We start from the raw sequence: 17,928 nt of genomic DNA, 5'->3' as shown, positions 1-17,928 counted from the left end.
AGACGAAGAGACTCGCGGAACGGATTATTTTCGTCTTGCGAGGCACCACTGTATCCTCCTGCCTGCCCTTAGGCCATTCACCAGCCTAGTGATGGGAAGGAGGGTGTAAATGAAAGCTGTTAAATGTGCTATAAATGTTAACTTTGAAAGTTGCAAAGCAAAACAACGACAGCCACATTTCAAGGGGAAGTCTGTGAGCACACTCCATGTGTTCTCAACTCCCACCAGTCCTAGTCAGCATGGCCAATGGTTAGGGAGATGAGAATTCGAGTTCAGCAACATCTGGAGGGCCACAGGTCCCCAACCTTGTTTTAAGGGAACAAATATGTGTAGAGGACGGACTGAAGATCTGATTTCCCTTAGTACAAGGGTGGGGAACCTCAGGTCCGGAGACCAAATGCAGCCTCTCAATTGGCTCTCAGAATTCTCCCCAGGGCCACAGCCCTCTCTGACCCTGTTTCACCCCCCGCCCAAGTGACTTTGTCTGGCTGGAATGTGTCTTGGGATGATGCCTCTCAACTGCCGGGAGAGGATGGAGAGGCCGTACATAGAAGCTAGCCTATTGGACGAAGGTAAATTGTTGCATTTGCTGCTCCGCCCACTTTAGCCTCTGGCCCCACCCACCACTGGCACACATTGAGGGGAAGGTTGCCCAGAAGGGAATGCGCGTCCCCATCCCTGCCTTAGCAGGCTCAGCCAATCGGAGCTCAGCCAATCCCAGAAGCGGCAAGAGTTGCTATCTCCTCAAGCATGACACTCTCTGCTTCTGGTGCAGCAAGCAGTCACACAGTCCACTGCTGTAGTTCTCAGCCATTTCAAGTCCTTAGGTTTTTCAATCTAAGTGCCAGGCCGATTCATCTCTGAGGATTCCTGGAAGGGACGCAGAGCATTAGTGCCGTGCGTTTTGAAAATGCTTGCTGGGGTTGTTACAAAAGGCTTGCCAGTACATTCCTCCTCTTGTCGTCTTAATTATTCAGACAGGGTCTAAAAGTGCAGTCAGTTCCAAGCACCCAGAAGCCACAAATGGCTTCCTAGCCCAAAGTGCCTTACATGAAGGCAGTCTGGGGGGAAAAGAAAGCTGGCTCTTTTTAACAATAAATGCTGGTGCTTTTTAAAAGCTTTTAAAATTCTGAATTTTATCAGAAAACGCTGTTTCTGATAGTTAGGAAGAGCTGGTCTGGCTTTTGGTTTAAGTAAGAATTTTTCAAGCCGCTTGGAATTTGGGGTTGCCGGCTGGTTAACTACCCAACAGCACAATCCAGCCAGAGTAAATCTTATTACTGGAGAAATTAAGCCCATGCTTAGCTGCCCCCCATGGAAACAAATGGGGTTAATTCACAACCCTTGGCATGGCATCCAAGCAATTTTTCTCTTTTGAAATAACGCACCAGCTATATTTAACATGAAAGTGGGGAAGTTCCAAACGACTGCTTCTTTTCGCACTTCCTCTTGCAAAAAGGAGGGACCCTATTTTACTTTGCTTCCGGCCAGGCACTGCCTGCTTTGGGGAGGGCAACCAGAGAAGCAGTATCTATAATATGCATTTCAAGGCCTCTCCACAGTTAAAAGCTGGTAACAACCTGCACCCCAGACAGCTGCAAAAACCTCCGTTTTATGGACAAGGGTAAACAAGCCGCTTGGCACAATTTCACACCTGCAAGGAGCAGATCACCCCAGATAATTAACAGAATTTCCCTGGCGTTATCCAACTGTGTTGACCATTCCTCTTTGTGTGTGAAATCGGGAGTCGACTTCTCTTTGGGAGCCATCAGAAACATAATCTTAGCCTGTAGCGCTAGATATAAAACAGCCACGTACCTTTTGCTTCAGCTCTTTCACAGCGGAGTCTCTATCCATGCACGCCTGTCTGAAGGCTTCGTACGCCTTATTGAGCTGCTCTGCAATATTCTTATCCATGCTTCCTTCCAGCAGTGTCTCATCACTGAAGAAGTTACAAATGCAGCAGACCTGGCTGCGTTACTGAAAAAGGAAAGGAAAGCATTGGTTGCCTACACTGCAGTTTGGCCCAGGGCAAGGAGGACTTTCCCTCAAGCTACCCCAACACTCAGCTGTGACCCAATGTACACTTGGAACGCAGCATTAAGTCCTCCAGTGTCCACGATACTTTCTCCACAAATATAGAGAGACTCCAACACAACAGTCATCGGTAAAAGCTACTACTAGGTTGCACCAGTTATTGACCAAAACTTTGCAGTTTGCCGTAGCCACAGACTATTGCTAGCTGCGAAACCAAATCCAATTATCTTTCCTCAGATCTAATACCAAACAAACAAGAACAGCTTCCAGAACATAATTAATTAAATGTGACAAATTTCTAATTTAAACAGAGTCAACTTTGGCACTAGCAGGCTTCTGCTCCCCCCCTCCACTTTCTATTTATCATCTAAGGCAAACCATTATGATTATTTAAGGAACCTTTACCAATTTCTACAAGCTACAGAAGCTCGGATCCTTCGGAGGCAGACACATTCCCTTCTGCTGAGACTGCATTTTTTCCCCCAATTAAAAACAGGTTACTAAAAATAAGGATTTCTGCTAGTCGAAGAGATTTAGGCTGCGATTCCAGGCAAGTTTACCTGGAAGTAAGCCCTGCTGAGCTCAGTGAGACTTATTTCTGAGTAGGCCTCAGTAGCGGCTGGTGTGAGAGGGCAGAGTCGCCTTTCCAACACTAGCATCTCTATGGAGGGGCAGAGTTGGCAGTGAGGTCAGGGGCTGTGTGGGCACACTTGCAAAGTCAGTCTGGAGCACCTACCCACCCCAGTCTCACTAATGCCCGTCCCCAGCCTGGTCCTGATAAGCTGCAATGATTCCAGTGCTAGGTGGGCGGCTCTGACCTACCACACAAGCTGCTAAGGGTAGACATGCTTGGAACTGGATGTCTGCTCCGCCATCTTGCCATCTTTTAACTACCTTTTCTTTTCTTAAAATAAATAAATAAATCCCCATCTGCACTATACATATAAAGCAGTGCTATACCACCTTAAACAGCTTTCCCCCAAAGAATCCTGGGAAATGAAGTTTGTCCAGGCAACTGAGAGTTGTTAGGAGACCCCTATTCTTCTCACAGAGCTACAATTCCCAGAGGGGTTTAACAATCTCCCTAGGGAACTCTGAGGGGAATAACCTAACAAGCTACCGTTCCCAGGATTATTTGGGGGAAGCCATGACTGTTAAAAGGGGTATGACGCTGCTTAAAATGTACTGTGCAGATGGAGCCAAAGAAAGACAAGTTCAGAATGAAGTCAAGGCTACACTATTAACTGGGAGTATATTCCGCTGGCAAATATATTCCCTGGCAAATAGATGGAGAAGAAATGGAGGCAGTGAGAGATTTTACTTTCTTGGGCTCCATGATCACTGCAGATGGTGATAGCAGCCAAGAAATTAAAAGACGCCTGCTTCTTGGGAGAAAAGCAATGACAAACCTAGACAGTATCTTAAAAAGTAGAGACATCACCTTGCCAACAAAGGTCCGTATAGTAAAAGCTATGGTTTTCCTAGTAGTGATGTATGGAAGTGAGAGCTGGACCATAAAGAAGGCTGATCGCTGAAGAATTGATGCTTTTGAATTATGGTGCTGGAGGAGACTCTTGAGAGTCCCATGGACTGCAAGAAGATCAAACCTCTCCATTCTTAAGGAAATCAGCCCTGAGTGCTCACTGGAAGGACAGATCGTGAAGCTGAGGCTCCAATACTTTGGCCACCTCATGAGAAGAGAAGACTCCCTGGAAAAGACCCTGATGTTGGGAAAGATGGAAGGCACAAGGAGAAGGGGACAACAGAGGACGAGATGGTTGGATAGTGTTCTCGGAGCTACCAGCATGAGTTTGACCAAACTGCGGGAGGCAGTGGAAGACCTGGCGTGCCTGGCGTGCTCTGGTCCATGGGGTCACGAAGAGTCGGACACGACTAAATGACTGAACAACAACAATATTCCACTGAACTCCGTGTGACTTATTTTTGAGTAGGCATCTATAGGATTGCCCTGTAAATGCTCTGCGTAGCAAGCAGATTATTTCATATGCAATTAACCTATTAGTATTTTAAAAGGTTTAGAAATGGCTTGCAATCAGGGTTCATGGGCCATATAAGACCTGCCTCCAGGCAATGAATTATTTTACAAAAAAATAACCAAACCCAGAAACACCCCCTGCCATTTAAACCAAAATAATTTTTCTTATGTACAAGATGGCAAATGACTACTCAAATCTTGTGGACCTGTAAATCTTGCAGACTTCCTTGCCTGGCTGGAGTTGATATGTGTATCTCATAACTAAAAGCCTAGCTTAGGAAATTGGCCAGGGATAAAACCTCCCTTAAGCTGTTCTTGGCGAAGTGAGCTTCTGTTGCTGAAGGGAGACAGAGGACAAGTCAGTTTCGCTCTTCCTGAGGAGCACGTGCCAGTTAAATGCAAGGAACCAGCCAAACAAACAAACACCCACACAGGCAGAGTGATATTTCCTCAACTCTAAAGCTGCCTGCCCTAGAAGGTGAAGATGGGGGTTAGGTTGGATTGGATATTATCTCTGAAAATTATGTTGGGTCTCCTCTTGTGTGAAGCTATACATATATTAAACAAAACATCTACAGTGGTACCTCGGGTTAAGTACTTAATTCGTTCCGGAGGTTCTTTTTTAACCTGAAACTGTTCTTAACCTGAAGCACCACTTTAGCTAATGGGGCCTCCAGCTGCCGCCGCGCCACCACAGCACGATTTCTGTTCTCATCCTAAAGCAAAGTTCTTAACCTGAGGTACTATTTCTGGGTTAGCGGAGTGTGTAACCTGAAGTGTATGTAACCTGAGGTACCACTGTACAGTAAAAAAAAAAAATCCATTATAATGAGACAGGTATACTGTAACTGCCTACCCGACATGATAAAATAAACCACATGCCCACACGTACATCTGAACAACAAAAGTAAAACACCCCAAAGTCAGGCCATTTTTACTGTCCAAATGCCTGGCAGAATAAAAACACATTTGCCTGGCACCAGACAGAAACAAAGTCTGTGCCAGGCAAGACTTCCTGGTGAGGTCGTTCCAAGTCTGGCATGGGGGCAAAGGCTGAGGTTAGCAAACATTATTATAGCATCCTACCTTTCCTACCAAGGAACTCGGGGCAACTCAGCCACATTAGTAAAGCAAGAGGGGGAATGAGATAGAACCCGATGTTGGCAAGAATGTTAACCACTCCCTCCTCTGCCATGTGTTTGTGGATTTAGCATGAAGGGAGATGATGGTCAGAAGCTCTTCTTCCTATCAATGCCAAATATGCAGCCTTGGCACGATCCTAGGATCCAGTTGCTGGTGCGATTGTCCAAACACATCCCAAGTGACTTGTCAAAAGTCAACTAGCAATTTGCACGGAGACCTGCTGAATTACTTCAGCCCAATTCTACCACACTACTCTGGGTACCACACCCAGGGCAGACCGTGTTAATCTTACAGCACCACTACCCCTGGATTGAGGAAGGCATGCTTCATTTTATCTTGCTACCGTTCTCTCCTGATGCTCTAGCAGCCAGTTTCCACACTCTGGTCAGATTTCGCAGCTTGGAATCATAGAACTGTAGAGATAGAAGGGACCCCAAGGGTCATCTATTTCAACCCCCTGCAATGCAGGGACCTGACCAGGCAATGTTTGAGGGCAGCTATTTGTTTCACATATGTGGCCATTGTTGTCCTGGTGCTTTTTTCCGGCAAACTCTGAGCATTCAAGTAAGGCAGAATCCGAATGCTTAGACTACTGTGTCCATGTTTGTTGCCTTTAACACAGGGGTGAGAGCTCATCCTCTCCTAACACAAATGCAGAGCAAGGCATGGCATACAGGTTACTCAGGTAAGGAAGGTTACAAAACCGCCTAGGCTTGAGACAGAATTACAGTGGTACCTCGGGTTAAGAACTTAATTCATTCTGGAAGTCCCTTCTTAACCTGAAACTGTTCTTAACCTGAAGCACCACTTTAGCTAATGGGGCCTCCCACTGCCGGAGCACGATTTCTGTTCTCATCGTGAAGCAAAGTTCTTAACTCGAGGTACTATTTCTGGGTTAGCAGAGTCTGTAACCTGAAGCGTCTGTAACCCGAGGTACCACTGTAATGCTCTGCCTCCATCACTGAACACCAAGAGTTTTGACGTTAATACATGCCCTGAAAGCACGCTCTTCCAACGAAAGATTTAAAAATTTCAGAAGAAAGAGAAAACACCATTCTTTACTCATCACTCAAGTCACTACATATTGTTTCTCCCTGAAAGCTTCTGCACACAAAACAGTGGCGATGTCCCAAGACGTTTTGATGTCTGGAGTTCAAAAATACAAACAGGGCCCCCTTGGTGGTGAGAACATCACCATATCAGGTAGGACCAGCCTTGCTCATTCCTAGCATTCTTTCCGTATTATTAGAAAGTTAAATTTTAGGAAATCCTTTGGGAGTGTGTGGGGGGGGGGAGAGAATCCTCAATCCCCCCCCACTGCTGCTCCTGAGCAACGGAGGATATGGTTTTGTCCACTACAGGTGGGCTTAGAACTTTAGCCCTACCTCAGGTGTTCTAATAAAGTTTTGATGAAGCACATGGGCGGGGGGCGCTGTGAGGACAACCCGGCTAACTCATCTTTATATACTCTAACTATATTTTCTTCATGTTTTGGAACCATGATTTTCCACAGTTCTTAAGTGCACAGGGACCCTAGGGAGGAAGGTGATGAAAACAAAGACAGGAGTGGGCGGGGCTAGAGTTCTCATTCCTATACTCCACACCCACCTCGTGCATTTAGTCGACACATTAGAACACCCAACTGGAGCTTTCCTTTACAGTGGTACCTCAGGTTACAGACGCTTCAGGTTACAGACTTTGCTAACCCAGAAATATTACCTTGGGTTAAGAACTTTGCTTCAGGATGAGAACAGAAATCGCGCGGCAGCAGCAGGAGGCCCCATTAGCTAAAGTGATACCTCAGGTTAAGAACAGTTTCAGGTTAAGAACGGACCTCCGGAACGAATTAAGTTCTTAACCCGAGGTTCTTTCTTTCTTTCTGGAAGTGAACAGTTTGGGTCAGCTCTATACATGTAAAAAGCATAATTTCAAAATCTCAAGTATCTTGATAAGTGTGCTGTGTTGTTTGCATACTTACATAATATACTTTGAAGCTTACTTTTTCAACTTTTCTGCAATTACACTGAAGATGCCTATGCACTGTTTAGCAAACTGTTGCAAGTTATGTCTTGCAGATTTTTTTAAAAAAATAAAACCAAGTGTCATGATTGGCTACAGTGAAGTTTACAACCTGCTTTTCCAACCTCACTTACAGAAAACAGAGAAACCAGTGGGTGGCCCAAATGCATGCATCTAATGTCTGGATTGAAAAACAATATTTTTTTGTTGACTTATTCCAAGGACAGCATTCAGTGGGATAGTCAACCTCAGGACGATCCTTAACGTTCTTTTAAAAACATTTTCTAAAACTCTGTTAGGGTTAGAGATGTTTCTGAGATGGACTGTGTTGCAAGACATTAGATTTCTTGCAACACAAGGAAATACAAACAAAGCTTTAGGCAGACAAGTCTGCATTTCTTAAAGCATCAAATTGATACAGACCATTTGCAAACGCTCTGGCAGGAATAGCAAAAGTGATCTTGAACCATGTCATCTTCTCTCAGTGAAGTTTTTTCATAGTTCCCCTGGAATTAAGCTTTTGGTCCTGCAAGAAAGAAGTGCCATAGGTTCAGATTCTCCATAGGAAGCTGCCTTACATGGAGTCAGGAATGGGGTTTGGATGAGGATGCCGGTCTCTTCCAGAACAGAGTACCACCACTGGGACAATGGGCCTGTTTCTCTCTCCACTCTGGCTGGAGGCCCCTGTCAGGAGGAAAGTCACTGTCAGCAGGTCTCTCCGCCAATGGCACCAAGTGGGACGCCACAGAACAACTTTAATACCCCCATCCCACCCCCTGAGAGACACAATCCTCAGGCCACTTAGCTATGCCAACCTGGAGAAAGTTTAGAGAAGTGGAAGAACTGCCTCACCCACCACCACAACCACCTTCTGCCCTGGCCAGCAACGGTGGATCTTGCCACGTCACTCCTCCCCAGTCCCATGTTAGGACTGCTCTGTAAACGTGCACAGGGTTGCAGCCCGAGAGAGCAAACCTGTGCCTGTCTCCTCTAAGTCAACCCCACTGTTTTGCTCCCTGGAATGTGCATTTAGGATTGAAATCCTGTCAGCTGAATACAGAAGTTCAAGCTTGATCTTCTATTTACAACTTTCCATCAACATCACTGTAAATGTTTCCATAGCATGTTTTTCCTGTCCTCAGCTGGTGAAAAAACAAACAAAAAGCCCCTCCAATATAGAGTGAGGCATGCAGCCCCACTGATTTCAATAGGACTTAACCCCAAACTACTCTGCACAGGCTGCATCCTTAGGGAGACTCCGGACACCGGAGCTTCTGAGAAGAATGGAAACGTTAAAGAGACCCATGCTGCTGTTTTTGTACCTCACTGCGGAAAATGAGGCCTACTACATCTCACTACAGTCAACCTCACCCCCTTGCCAAAGCAAGACCGTGTAGCCATCAGCAATCCAGGTCAGTGGGATACATCAAAAAGTGGACATAGGGAAAAAAGAGAAAGCAATGATTGAAGCATGCCAACCCACTCAATATAAGGGAAGAAAAGCACTTCTAATCTGATCTTAATTATAGTGACCAGTTAGCCCCCAAACTAAATCAGGGGTAGACAGAAGGTAGAATTTATCTACTAAATAATCTCTGGGTGATAAGCAAGGACTGATGACCTCAAGTTGTTCACAACTTGGAAAAAAAAAGTTTCCTTCTTTCACACCTTAAACTATGTACAGTGGTACCTCGGGTTAAGAACTTAATTAGTTCTGGAGGTCCGTTCTTAACCTGAAACTGTTCTTAACCTGAAGCACCACTTTAGCTAATGGGGCCTCCCGCTGCTGCTGCACCGCTGGAGCACGATTTCTGTTCTCATCCTGAAGCAAAGTTCTTAACCCGAGGTAATATAACTGGGTTAGCAGAGTCTGTAACCTGAAGCGTATATAACCTGAAGTGTATGTAACCCGAGGTACCACTGTATTTAATATTTTAGGTTACTTACTCCATTTATGTCACATCTTTCCTTCAAGGAACTCACGGTGGTGTACACACTTCTCCTCCTCCCCATTTCATCCTCACAACACCCCTGTGAGGTAGGGTTAGGTTGAAAGGTAGCAACTGGCCCAAGATCACCTAGAGAGCTTTGTGGGCGAGTCATGAAACCTGGCCTTCCAGGTCCCAACCGGACAGAGTTGGGGACTACAATGCAGACAGCAGACCCCCCCACTTGTCAATCATTACCATGACATCAGGGGAGCCAACTTCAAATGAAAGATACTCAGGACGAATTCAGAATTCTTTCATTCTAAGTGTTTGTCTTTCGTCTTGTCAGTGGACCTGTCCACTTTTACAGTCTTCCACTCCGGATTCTAGTTCCAGTTGTGAGCGATAAGGTGAAGGAGAAAGGGGGATGGGAGGCACACTTGATGTCATCTGAGCTCACAAGAGATGAACGTGATTTTCTCACAGGGCTTTTGCACAAAACAGCCTCGAAAACAACCAACAGGAAGCTTTCCCTGTCCCTTGCCCTTCTGTTCCTGTGAAGGGCACACACACATTTAAACACCCAATTCCTTTTCTCTTACTTAAGGGGCCAACCCAGAACCCACCCAGTCCTTTCTTGTTCCAGGTGCAGCTGGCTCTGGACAGAAACGGCCACCTAAACGCCTCCCTATCCCTCTGTTTGCATGTGTGTGTTTTCTTCCTCCCTAGGCACTTCCGCCCTTCTAAGGAAATGCATGAGCGACAGACGCACTGAAAGTAGCCCTTCAAACTTCTTCAGGCCGAGTTAGTGAGCAGAAAGACGCCGGGAAGTTTTTATTTGGGAGGGGGTGGCGCGCGGAGAAGAAAAATCAACACTAGTTAGGCGGCATTCCCATGCACACTGAGTTTGGGAGCAGATCCCTCCGACTAAATCCAGGCTTACGAAAAGAAAAGGGGAAAGAGAAGTAAACAAGTTTATGATCGCGCCGTTTTGAGAAACACACGCCAGCTTTTCTGAGATGCGGCTGAGCACCACACTTTTTTTGCTGCGGAAATGCTCGCAGAGGGTTAAAGGAGGGCAAGGGATAACTACAAAAAGAAGGTGAAGTATCTAGCAATAGCTGGTAACAGAGAGGAGAAGGGCGATCGCCCTCGTTTGCTTAGCCTGGGATACAGCGGGCTACTTACAAAGGCAAGGAAACTCACGGATTTCGCAGCCACCTCCGCTCTGCTCGCCTCTCCAAGCGCCCGGGCGCAAAGCGGCGGCCCTGACGCGCAACCCAGGAACCACAATCCACTTCCTGCTGCCTTCCGCGGGCCATGTGACTGGGCGCGTAAAATTGCGCGCGGCGCCTCCGAGAGCGCCTTGCCCAAGCGGGGTCAGCGGGGTGAGGTCCCAGAGCCGGTCCCCGCCCGTCTAGGGCCGCCTCCTCTCCCCCCTTTCCACGGGCCAGATCCCCCGCTGCTGCTGCCTTCGCCCAAGAAAAAGAAGAGGGCGACTGCCTGGCTGCTCCTGGCCGCAGTCCGCACACCGCTGGCTGCTTTCCAGTCCTTTCCCTGCGTCTCCTCCCTTCTAGCTAAGTTCGTCGGACCCGATCCAAGCCCGCCTGGAAAGCGTGAAGGCGAAAGCGCCTTGTTTGCCCCCTTGCTCTTGAGTCAGGGGTGGATGCAGCCCAGGCGCTTCGTCCTTGGCTGTTGGCCCTGCTGGCCGGGGCAGATGGGAGTCTGAGTTCAATGACATCTGGAAGGTCCAGGTGTCTGGAAGTTCCCCTGCAGTGCTGTGCAGAGGAGAGCCTCCTAGTCTCAGTCCTAACTGATGCACCGTCCAATGGGGAACAGAGAAGAAGAAAAAAGAAGGGAGATGTGGGTTGGGGAACCAACATTTGGAAGCCACACATACCCACCCTTGCTATGTAGTGCAGAGATGTAATTATGCCCTGGTGGGATTTGAAACGGGGTTACTTGCTTGCTTCCTGCTCAGTTTTTGCTCCCCGCACCATCCTTGCAACTGTTTGACCAGCCAGATGAGTCTTGATTTGCCTCATTGCAACAGAGAGCTCATCAGAGCTCATACGGCCCAGTGACACTACTGCACTAGACTTCAGCAGGTGGGTTGGGACCCATTACTGGGCTACATCGTAATCCAAAATGGGTTGGAACATTAGCACTACCAACAGATGGTTTTTAAAAATTAATTAATGGGTTCCCAAATGCATGCACAATCCGCCATAATTGGCATAGTTTTTCTAGTTGTTTGAGAAAAGTTTTAAGACATTTCCTTCTTGGTGTCTTGACAGTAGCACATGGTGCTTTCTGTATAGTGGTACCTCGGGTTAAGAACTTAATTCGTTCTGGAGGTCCGGTCTTAACCTGAAACTGTTCTTAACCTGAGGTACCACTTTAGCTAATGGGGCCTCCTGTTGCAACCACGCCGCCGGAGCACGATTTCTGTTCTCATCCTGAAGTAAAGTTCTTAACCCGAGGTACTATTTCTGGGTTAGCGGCATCTGTAACCTGAAGCGTCTGTAACCCGAGGTACCACTGTATATATATAAAAAAATACATTTGGGATGAAATTCATTAATAGCCCATCCTCTATCCACATTTTCAAACACTAGATGGCCCACATCAAGTGGATAAATGTCTCCTACCCCACAAAAACTCTTCTGTCTAATAATGGTAACATCATCCATCTTACGTGAAGCAAAAATAAAATAATGTCCAACATTCTATCTAGTAAAATCCAGGTCCTAATCTAAACATTCATAATTCAGATACAGAGGTTTAGGCATGTATCAAGATCAATGGGAGTCCAAGGTACAGTGCAGCTTTAACTAGGTGGCATCCATAGTCAACTTACAGTATTTTTCCGTCTATAAGATGCCCCCATGTATAAGACACCCCCTATTTTGGGGGATTCAGATTTAAGAAAATTGGGGGGAGATGGCCCCATGTATAAGATGCCCCCTAATTTTTGACATTTTTTAGGAAAAAAACCTAGTCTTATACACGGAAAAATATGGTACATGTTGACTTAAAAGTAAGTACCAAAGCAGTGGGTTTGTTTCAGGTGAAGTATGCATAGGAGTACAGTCTTACTTTAGTATGATGAATGTGAGTAAAGTGATGATTTTTTGCACTCATCTGTACCTGTACCTGTCCACCACGGTAGTTATATAACAAAAATGGCTGGAATGGTATAATTTAGGCCCTTATGATGCCAGATGATCGACAGGTTGGTGTTTCTGCCTAGCTGTCAAAATTAGCCCATAGGAGATAAAGATCCGGTGCTCTGGGCCAAAAAGGCTCCCCAATCCCAGCTGTAAGTGGTAGGACAAATCTCTAACTTGCTTCTTCCCACCAACGATTGAGCATAATCCATTGGCAAGGTCTCTTGTGCCAGCCCCCTTGTAACAATTGGGAGTAGTGCAATAAATCTGACAGTGCTTCCTGATGGGTTGTGCCTAGTATAATGTTACATCTGCATTAAAAGATCAGTATTATTATAGATGTTCTCCTAGTACTAAATCACTGTAAAATATCATTACTAATCCTAGTCCAGGGATGTGCTGTTATTATGGGATGGGTTGTACTTCTCCATGACTGTTAAAATGTATGTGTTTTTAAAAAATGTTTCTTGAACGTAAGCAATTTATAGGACAGTTGTGCACACGTCAAGTACAGTGTTAGTGAGACCTCAACCACCAACCACCTTAATTTTCCAGGGGTATCTCTATGTATAAATTATCATGTGAAAGTTTTATGTACATTTGTGTCACGGGCCTGGTCCTCTAGTTTTTTAAGTACCTAGCAAGACCCCTGTGCTCTAGTACTAAACTACCATAAGGCATCACCATAAAAACAGCACACAAATCATGTCCACAGTGTTATGCATGATTGTACCAGAATTGTGATGACTGAGCAGAACACATATATAAGTCTCAGTGCTAGAGGATGAGTAAAATTTGATTCCAATGGAGACCCACAGGAAGTTCATATTAGGAGGAGAAGGGATATATCCAATCTTAACAAAAACAATTATAACTTGTTTAAAGCAGAGAATGGATTTACCGAGGCAACCTATTGAATTTTAACATGCTATATTTGTGAGGCTGCTGTCAATGCACAGCCCCAGTTGTGTTTACTGAAAAGTAAATCCACTAAGTTCAATGGGACTTCCTTCCTAGTCAAATGTGTATAAGACTGCAACTTCATTTTCGTAGCCTATGGGTGGGCACAAAGGTTAAGAATCAAAACACGAGCCCAACTTTAATTACTTTAACAGAAGCACCAGATCAGTTAAAATTAATATTAGAATTATAGATCCCATGCCCTTTCTTCAAAATAGTGACTTGATACAAGGCAGCATACTGCTAACTTCACACTGTATATTTCAGCAGCACCAAACAGTCTTTGTTTATGGGTTATATACAAAGAAATATTTTGGTTACCTTGCACGTAATCTCTTGATGAACCTTTTAATTTTGCCTCCGTTCCTAATAATAACAAAGTAGATAATGTTCACAGAATCGGAAAGCTTTCTCCCCAGGAACTTAAGAAAAGTACAACTCAGGCAGTGTCCTGTTTAGTTTATGACTGACGTTAGATGGGAACTTCCACTGAGAAATCCCCTACTTGAGAACTTCCTTGTATGTAGCCACAGACAGCCAATCATTATGAAACATGTTCTCTCTAAATGAGAATTTAAAGTGAAAACAAGCTGTAAGTAGACGACTCTAGACCAGGAAAGAATCTCATGCACTTCAGAAAGGCCACACATAACAGCAGTGCAGTAGTACAGAGGAATTACCCCACCCCCTAAATATATGTATTATCAAAGTAATCACAATGCTCTCCAAATCAGACAACAGGGCAAATAATAATTATATATTAAGGTCAGATTCACATATTACATGTTAAAACCTGCAAGTACTTGTAGACGACATTTTGTGTGCTTAAAAAAATGGAATATATGATACTAAAAACCTCGATGCAAACTTTATTTCTTCAGTGCTATGTTTGCCAAGGGTTCGTTCACACATGCAAGTCTTCATTTGATGTTACAGCCAGCAAGTGATGAACATGAATGTGTGAATTACATTTCGTGGGAAATGGCACCTTTCCTTTAGCACATGTAAGACGGTGAAGGTGTTCTAAATTAACATAGTGAGAATAGCTCAGTTGGATATCCTGTATAGCTCAGTTGGTTAGTGTGTGGTGCTGATAGCGCCAAGGTTGCAAGTTTGAGCCCTGAATGGCAGAAGTTTTCAGCCTTTTTGAGTCCACAGCTCCCTTGACCAACGACATTCTTTCTGTGGCACCTTGTGGGGCTGAGGAGCCCAGTTATGTCACCCTTTGCCTGCAGAGCTGGCAGCCTCTCGCCTTTTTTTGAACACCCTCCCTTGTGGAGTGTTCCCTTGGCCTCCTCTCCTCTCCCTTCTCCTTGGGAGTCCTCTGGGCAGCCGCTGCTGCTGCCCTTGGTCTCTGAACTCCCCCACACCTCCTCACACTGCCCCATAGGGACATAGGATGTGTCTGTCAATTCCCAACAGCAAGGGCTGGTAGACTGGCTGGCTGGGCTTTTTCGCCTGCTTGCTTACTCTTAGGCCGCATCAGCTCCTGCAACCGGCACCCCTGGCCAGCCCCAGAGGCACCACTCGCCTGGGGAGCTTGTAGCCAGGGCTGCTGCAACAAACAGTCGTGCAAGCCTTGGCGAGGCAGAGATGTGAGAGGGCATCAGAGGGAGGGAGGGAAGGAAAGGAAGAGGGACATAGGCCAGGGTGCCATGACACACTGGTTGAAAACCACTGCCATATGGGACAGCTGCATGTTGCTGCCTTGCAGGGGGTTGGACTAGATGATCCTCAGGGTCCCTTCCAACTCTACAATTCTATGGTATCTCAGGGTGGGGGAAAAGAGACTGTAAATGAAAACAAAGTCCACACTTTGCATTTTTTCTTTTTTACCAACCCTTCAATCTGAGCACCTGGACGCAACTCCCAAATTGGTCAGTTCAGATATATAGTGCATTTTGATTTGTTAGACATTCTTGGTGGCATTTCAAAGTCAGACAATGCTCCTGCTCTTTATATTGTTGGGTATAGAAGGAGTCTTCCTTTGGAATTGTTTAAACATGTAAAATCTGTTTCTTTGAGATTTTTGAGTGGTTACTGCTTTTTTCTGTCTATTTGATTGCAACCGGATCATCGGGCCTACTGGCAATTGTTTAAATTGGCAGGCAGCCCAACATTGCAATTCTTTTGAAGATTTAGGGTTTGGAAAATAGCAAGTGTTTGGCTCTTCAGTGGTGGGTCTCCAGGATATGGTAATTTTCACCTTGCCTCTCCTGTCTCCTCTGCCGAAGATGTTTTCGCACATTAAAAGCCTCTCTTGCATGATTTGTGCATTTAAATGTCCATGTGGAGGAAAGCCATTTAAAAATCTAATATGCATCCTGGACAATATAGACTTCAAATTTACATTACAGTTATGGGAAATGCAAAAGCCATTTAAACCTCCTCTGTGTTTTGTTTTTGTTTTTTAAAGTGGGGGTGGGGAACCAGTAATAAGGTGGAGCACACTTTGAATAAGCCCTATATTGCTTCTAGAAGGTACTAATGCTTGGCCCTTTCCAGGGCACAGAAGATGCCTTATATGTTACCATGGTTCAGAATTAGTCCCTGGAAGAAATCACCAAGACACCACTTTTAGCTGACAATGGAGATTGCAGTACACACATTATTTGAATGCACACATCATTTGAATGGTTATATACTGTACTGTTTTGTCAGCCAAATATATATACTGGCAACCCAAGCAGATGGCTGGGCTATAAATGTTGATATGGTGATGGTGATGATTAGTACAGTGGTACCTTGGTTTCCTTGGGAGAAAAGCAATGACAAACCTAGACAGCATCTTAAAAAGCAGGACATCACCTTGCCAACAAAGGTCCTTATAGTGAAAGCTATGGTTTTCCCATTAGTGATGTATGGAAGTGAGAGCTGGACCATAAAGAAGGCTGATCGTCAAAGAATTGATGCTTTTGAATTATAGTGCTGGAGGAGACTCTTGAGAGTCCCATGGACTGCAAGAAGATCAAACCTCTCCATTCTTAAGGAAATCAGCCCTGAGTGCTCACTGGAAGGACAGATCCTGAAGTTGAGGCTCCAAGACTTTGGCCACCTCATGAGAAGAGAAGACTCCCTGGAAAAGACCCTGATGTTGGGAAAGATGGAGGGCACAAGGAGAAGGGGATGACAGAGGACGAGATGGTTGGACAGTGTTCTCAAAGCTACCAGCATGAGTTTGACCAAACTGCGGGAGGCAGTGGAAGACAGGAGTGCCTGGCATGCTCTGGTCCATGGGGTCACGAAGAGTCAGACACGACTAAACAATGACGACCTTAGTTTACGAACTCAATCCGTTCTGGAAGTCTGTTCTTAAACCAAAGCGTTCTTAAACCAAGGTGTGCTTTCCCACAGCAGCAGAAGCGGAACATGTTCTGCTTCCAAGGCAAAGTTCACAAACCAAAACACCTACTTCCGGGTTTGCAGCGTTCTTAATCCAAGTTGTTCATAAACTACCGTAAGGTGTTCTTAAACCAAGGTACCACTGTAGTATGCCCCAATAGGATGCCCCAATTTTCATTGGAGAAATGTTGGAGGGATGAGATTCTGCTGGTGGCTAACAACATGTCTAAAACAATAATATCATAAAATCATGGGCTAATCTAAAACAAATGAAAATATAATTGATTGGCGAAGAAGTCATGTTGCAGTGTGTTGGTGTAGAGCCTTGCTGATTTTTTTAAAGGCCTAAATGAGTCCTCACATGTAGAACGCTAGGGGATTAAAAAAAATCATGGGTATGGGTATGAACAGTGCTGGCTCCAAGATTTTAGGGGCCCTCAGGCATGGCACCCTCAGTATCGCCACTTTACCTGGAAGCTCTGTTGGGAAAATTTGTTGTTTCTGAACTACAATAGCATAGCTGGGTACATGGCAACCCACGGTGGAAATGAATTTCCTGTTTGGAGATTTTGCAAAAAAAGAAAGGGGAAAAAAGAGAGCAAAAGCTCAACAACTTTTGTGTCTGGATTTTCACATATTTTTATGAAATATGGCAACCCAACCAAAACTACTCTGTCCCCTGCCACAGATAGGATGCAAGAAAAATGCATTTCAGGTTTATTGTGTGCTGATGAAATGCAACAGCCCTTTAACAGATGCTAAATTGTTCATCTGGAAGGCTTTAAGAGCTTTTTGGTGGGACAAGTATTGTGCAGCTGCTTATGAGTAGCATTCTTTAGTAGCTGTCTTCTACAGTATATCTAAGCAGGCTATAGACAAAGTTATCTAGAACATGACCCCATCCTTGCCAGAAGTAGCTTCTGAAGACTAACCTACTTACCTGGAGGGTAGACAGTGCCAATCCCCATAAGGATGTACCCGTTTTCATTGGTAAATGTGTAACAATGGGGCTGATGAGTTACATTAGCAGAAGCCCATACTGTACAAGGATGTCCATTAGCACAACAGCAGTCATGCAGGCCAGATGAGATTCTGAACTGTAAAAATTGTTACAATGGCAAATGCAGTATAATAAATAGAGATTTCACTATATAAATAAAGGTGTCTCGCTGATTCAACTATGGATTATTCATAAACATGAGAACCCTGCCCAAGGTAATTTGTTTTTTTACATACAGTATTTGCATAAAGGTCTGCAAAAGAGGAAGAATTGTGAACATGCCTCAACACATTTGTTGAGTAAATGTCTTCTTTGTTTAAGGAGTTTGAGTGT

At 45.0% G+C, this 17,928-nt stretch overlaps 1 protein-coding gene across 6 annotated transcripts in view; it reads right to left on the bottom strand.

Annotated features, from left to right (window-relative positions):
- The window catches only part of TANK (TRAF family member associated NFKB activator), a 37,040-nt gene extending 23,326 nt beyond the window's left edge, over nucleotides 1–13,714 (bottom strand). The window contains exons 1-3 of one of the 6 annotated variants that reach the window (XM_081206886.1): nucleotides 13,575–13,714; nucleotides 7,619–7,721; nucleotides 1,819–1,980 (exon numbers count right to left, since the gene is read on the bottom strand). In XM_081206886.1, coding sequence (XP_081063012.1) covers nucleotides 1,819–1,917 — 99 coding nt within the window. In that variant the 5' untranslated portion in view covers nucleotides 1,918–1,980; nucleotides 7,619–7,721; nucleotides 13,575–13,714. Of the gene's footprint in view, nucleotides 1–1,818; nucleotides 1,981–7,618; nucleotides 7,722–10,311; nucleotides 10,468–13,574 lie in introns of those variants that run through there. The other 5 variants (XM_081206889.1, XM_081206884.1, XM_081206885.1 and 2 more) reach the window with 5 other exon arrangements.
- Between the last annotated feature and the right edge of the window lie 4,214 nt (nucleotides 13,715–17,928).

The sequence above is a fragment of the Podarcis bocagei genome, assembly GCF_964188305.1.
Source record: "Podarcis bocagei genome assembly, chromosome: 1".
NCBI classification, from domain to species: domain Eukaryota; kingdom Metazoa; phylum Chordata; class Lepidosauria; order Squamata; family Lacertidae; genus Podarcis; species Podarcis bocagei.
Note: the sequence above shows the minus strand (reverse complement) of the source record. Positions and strands in the feature narration are given on the sequence as shown.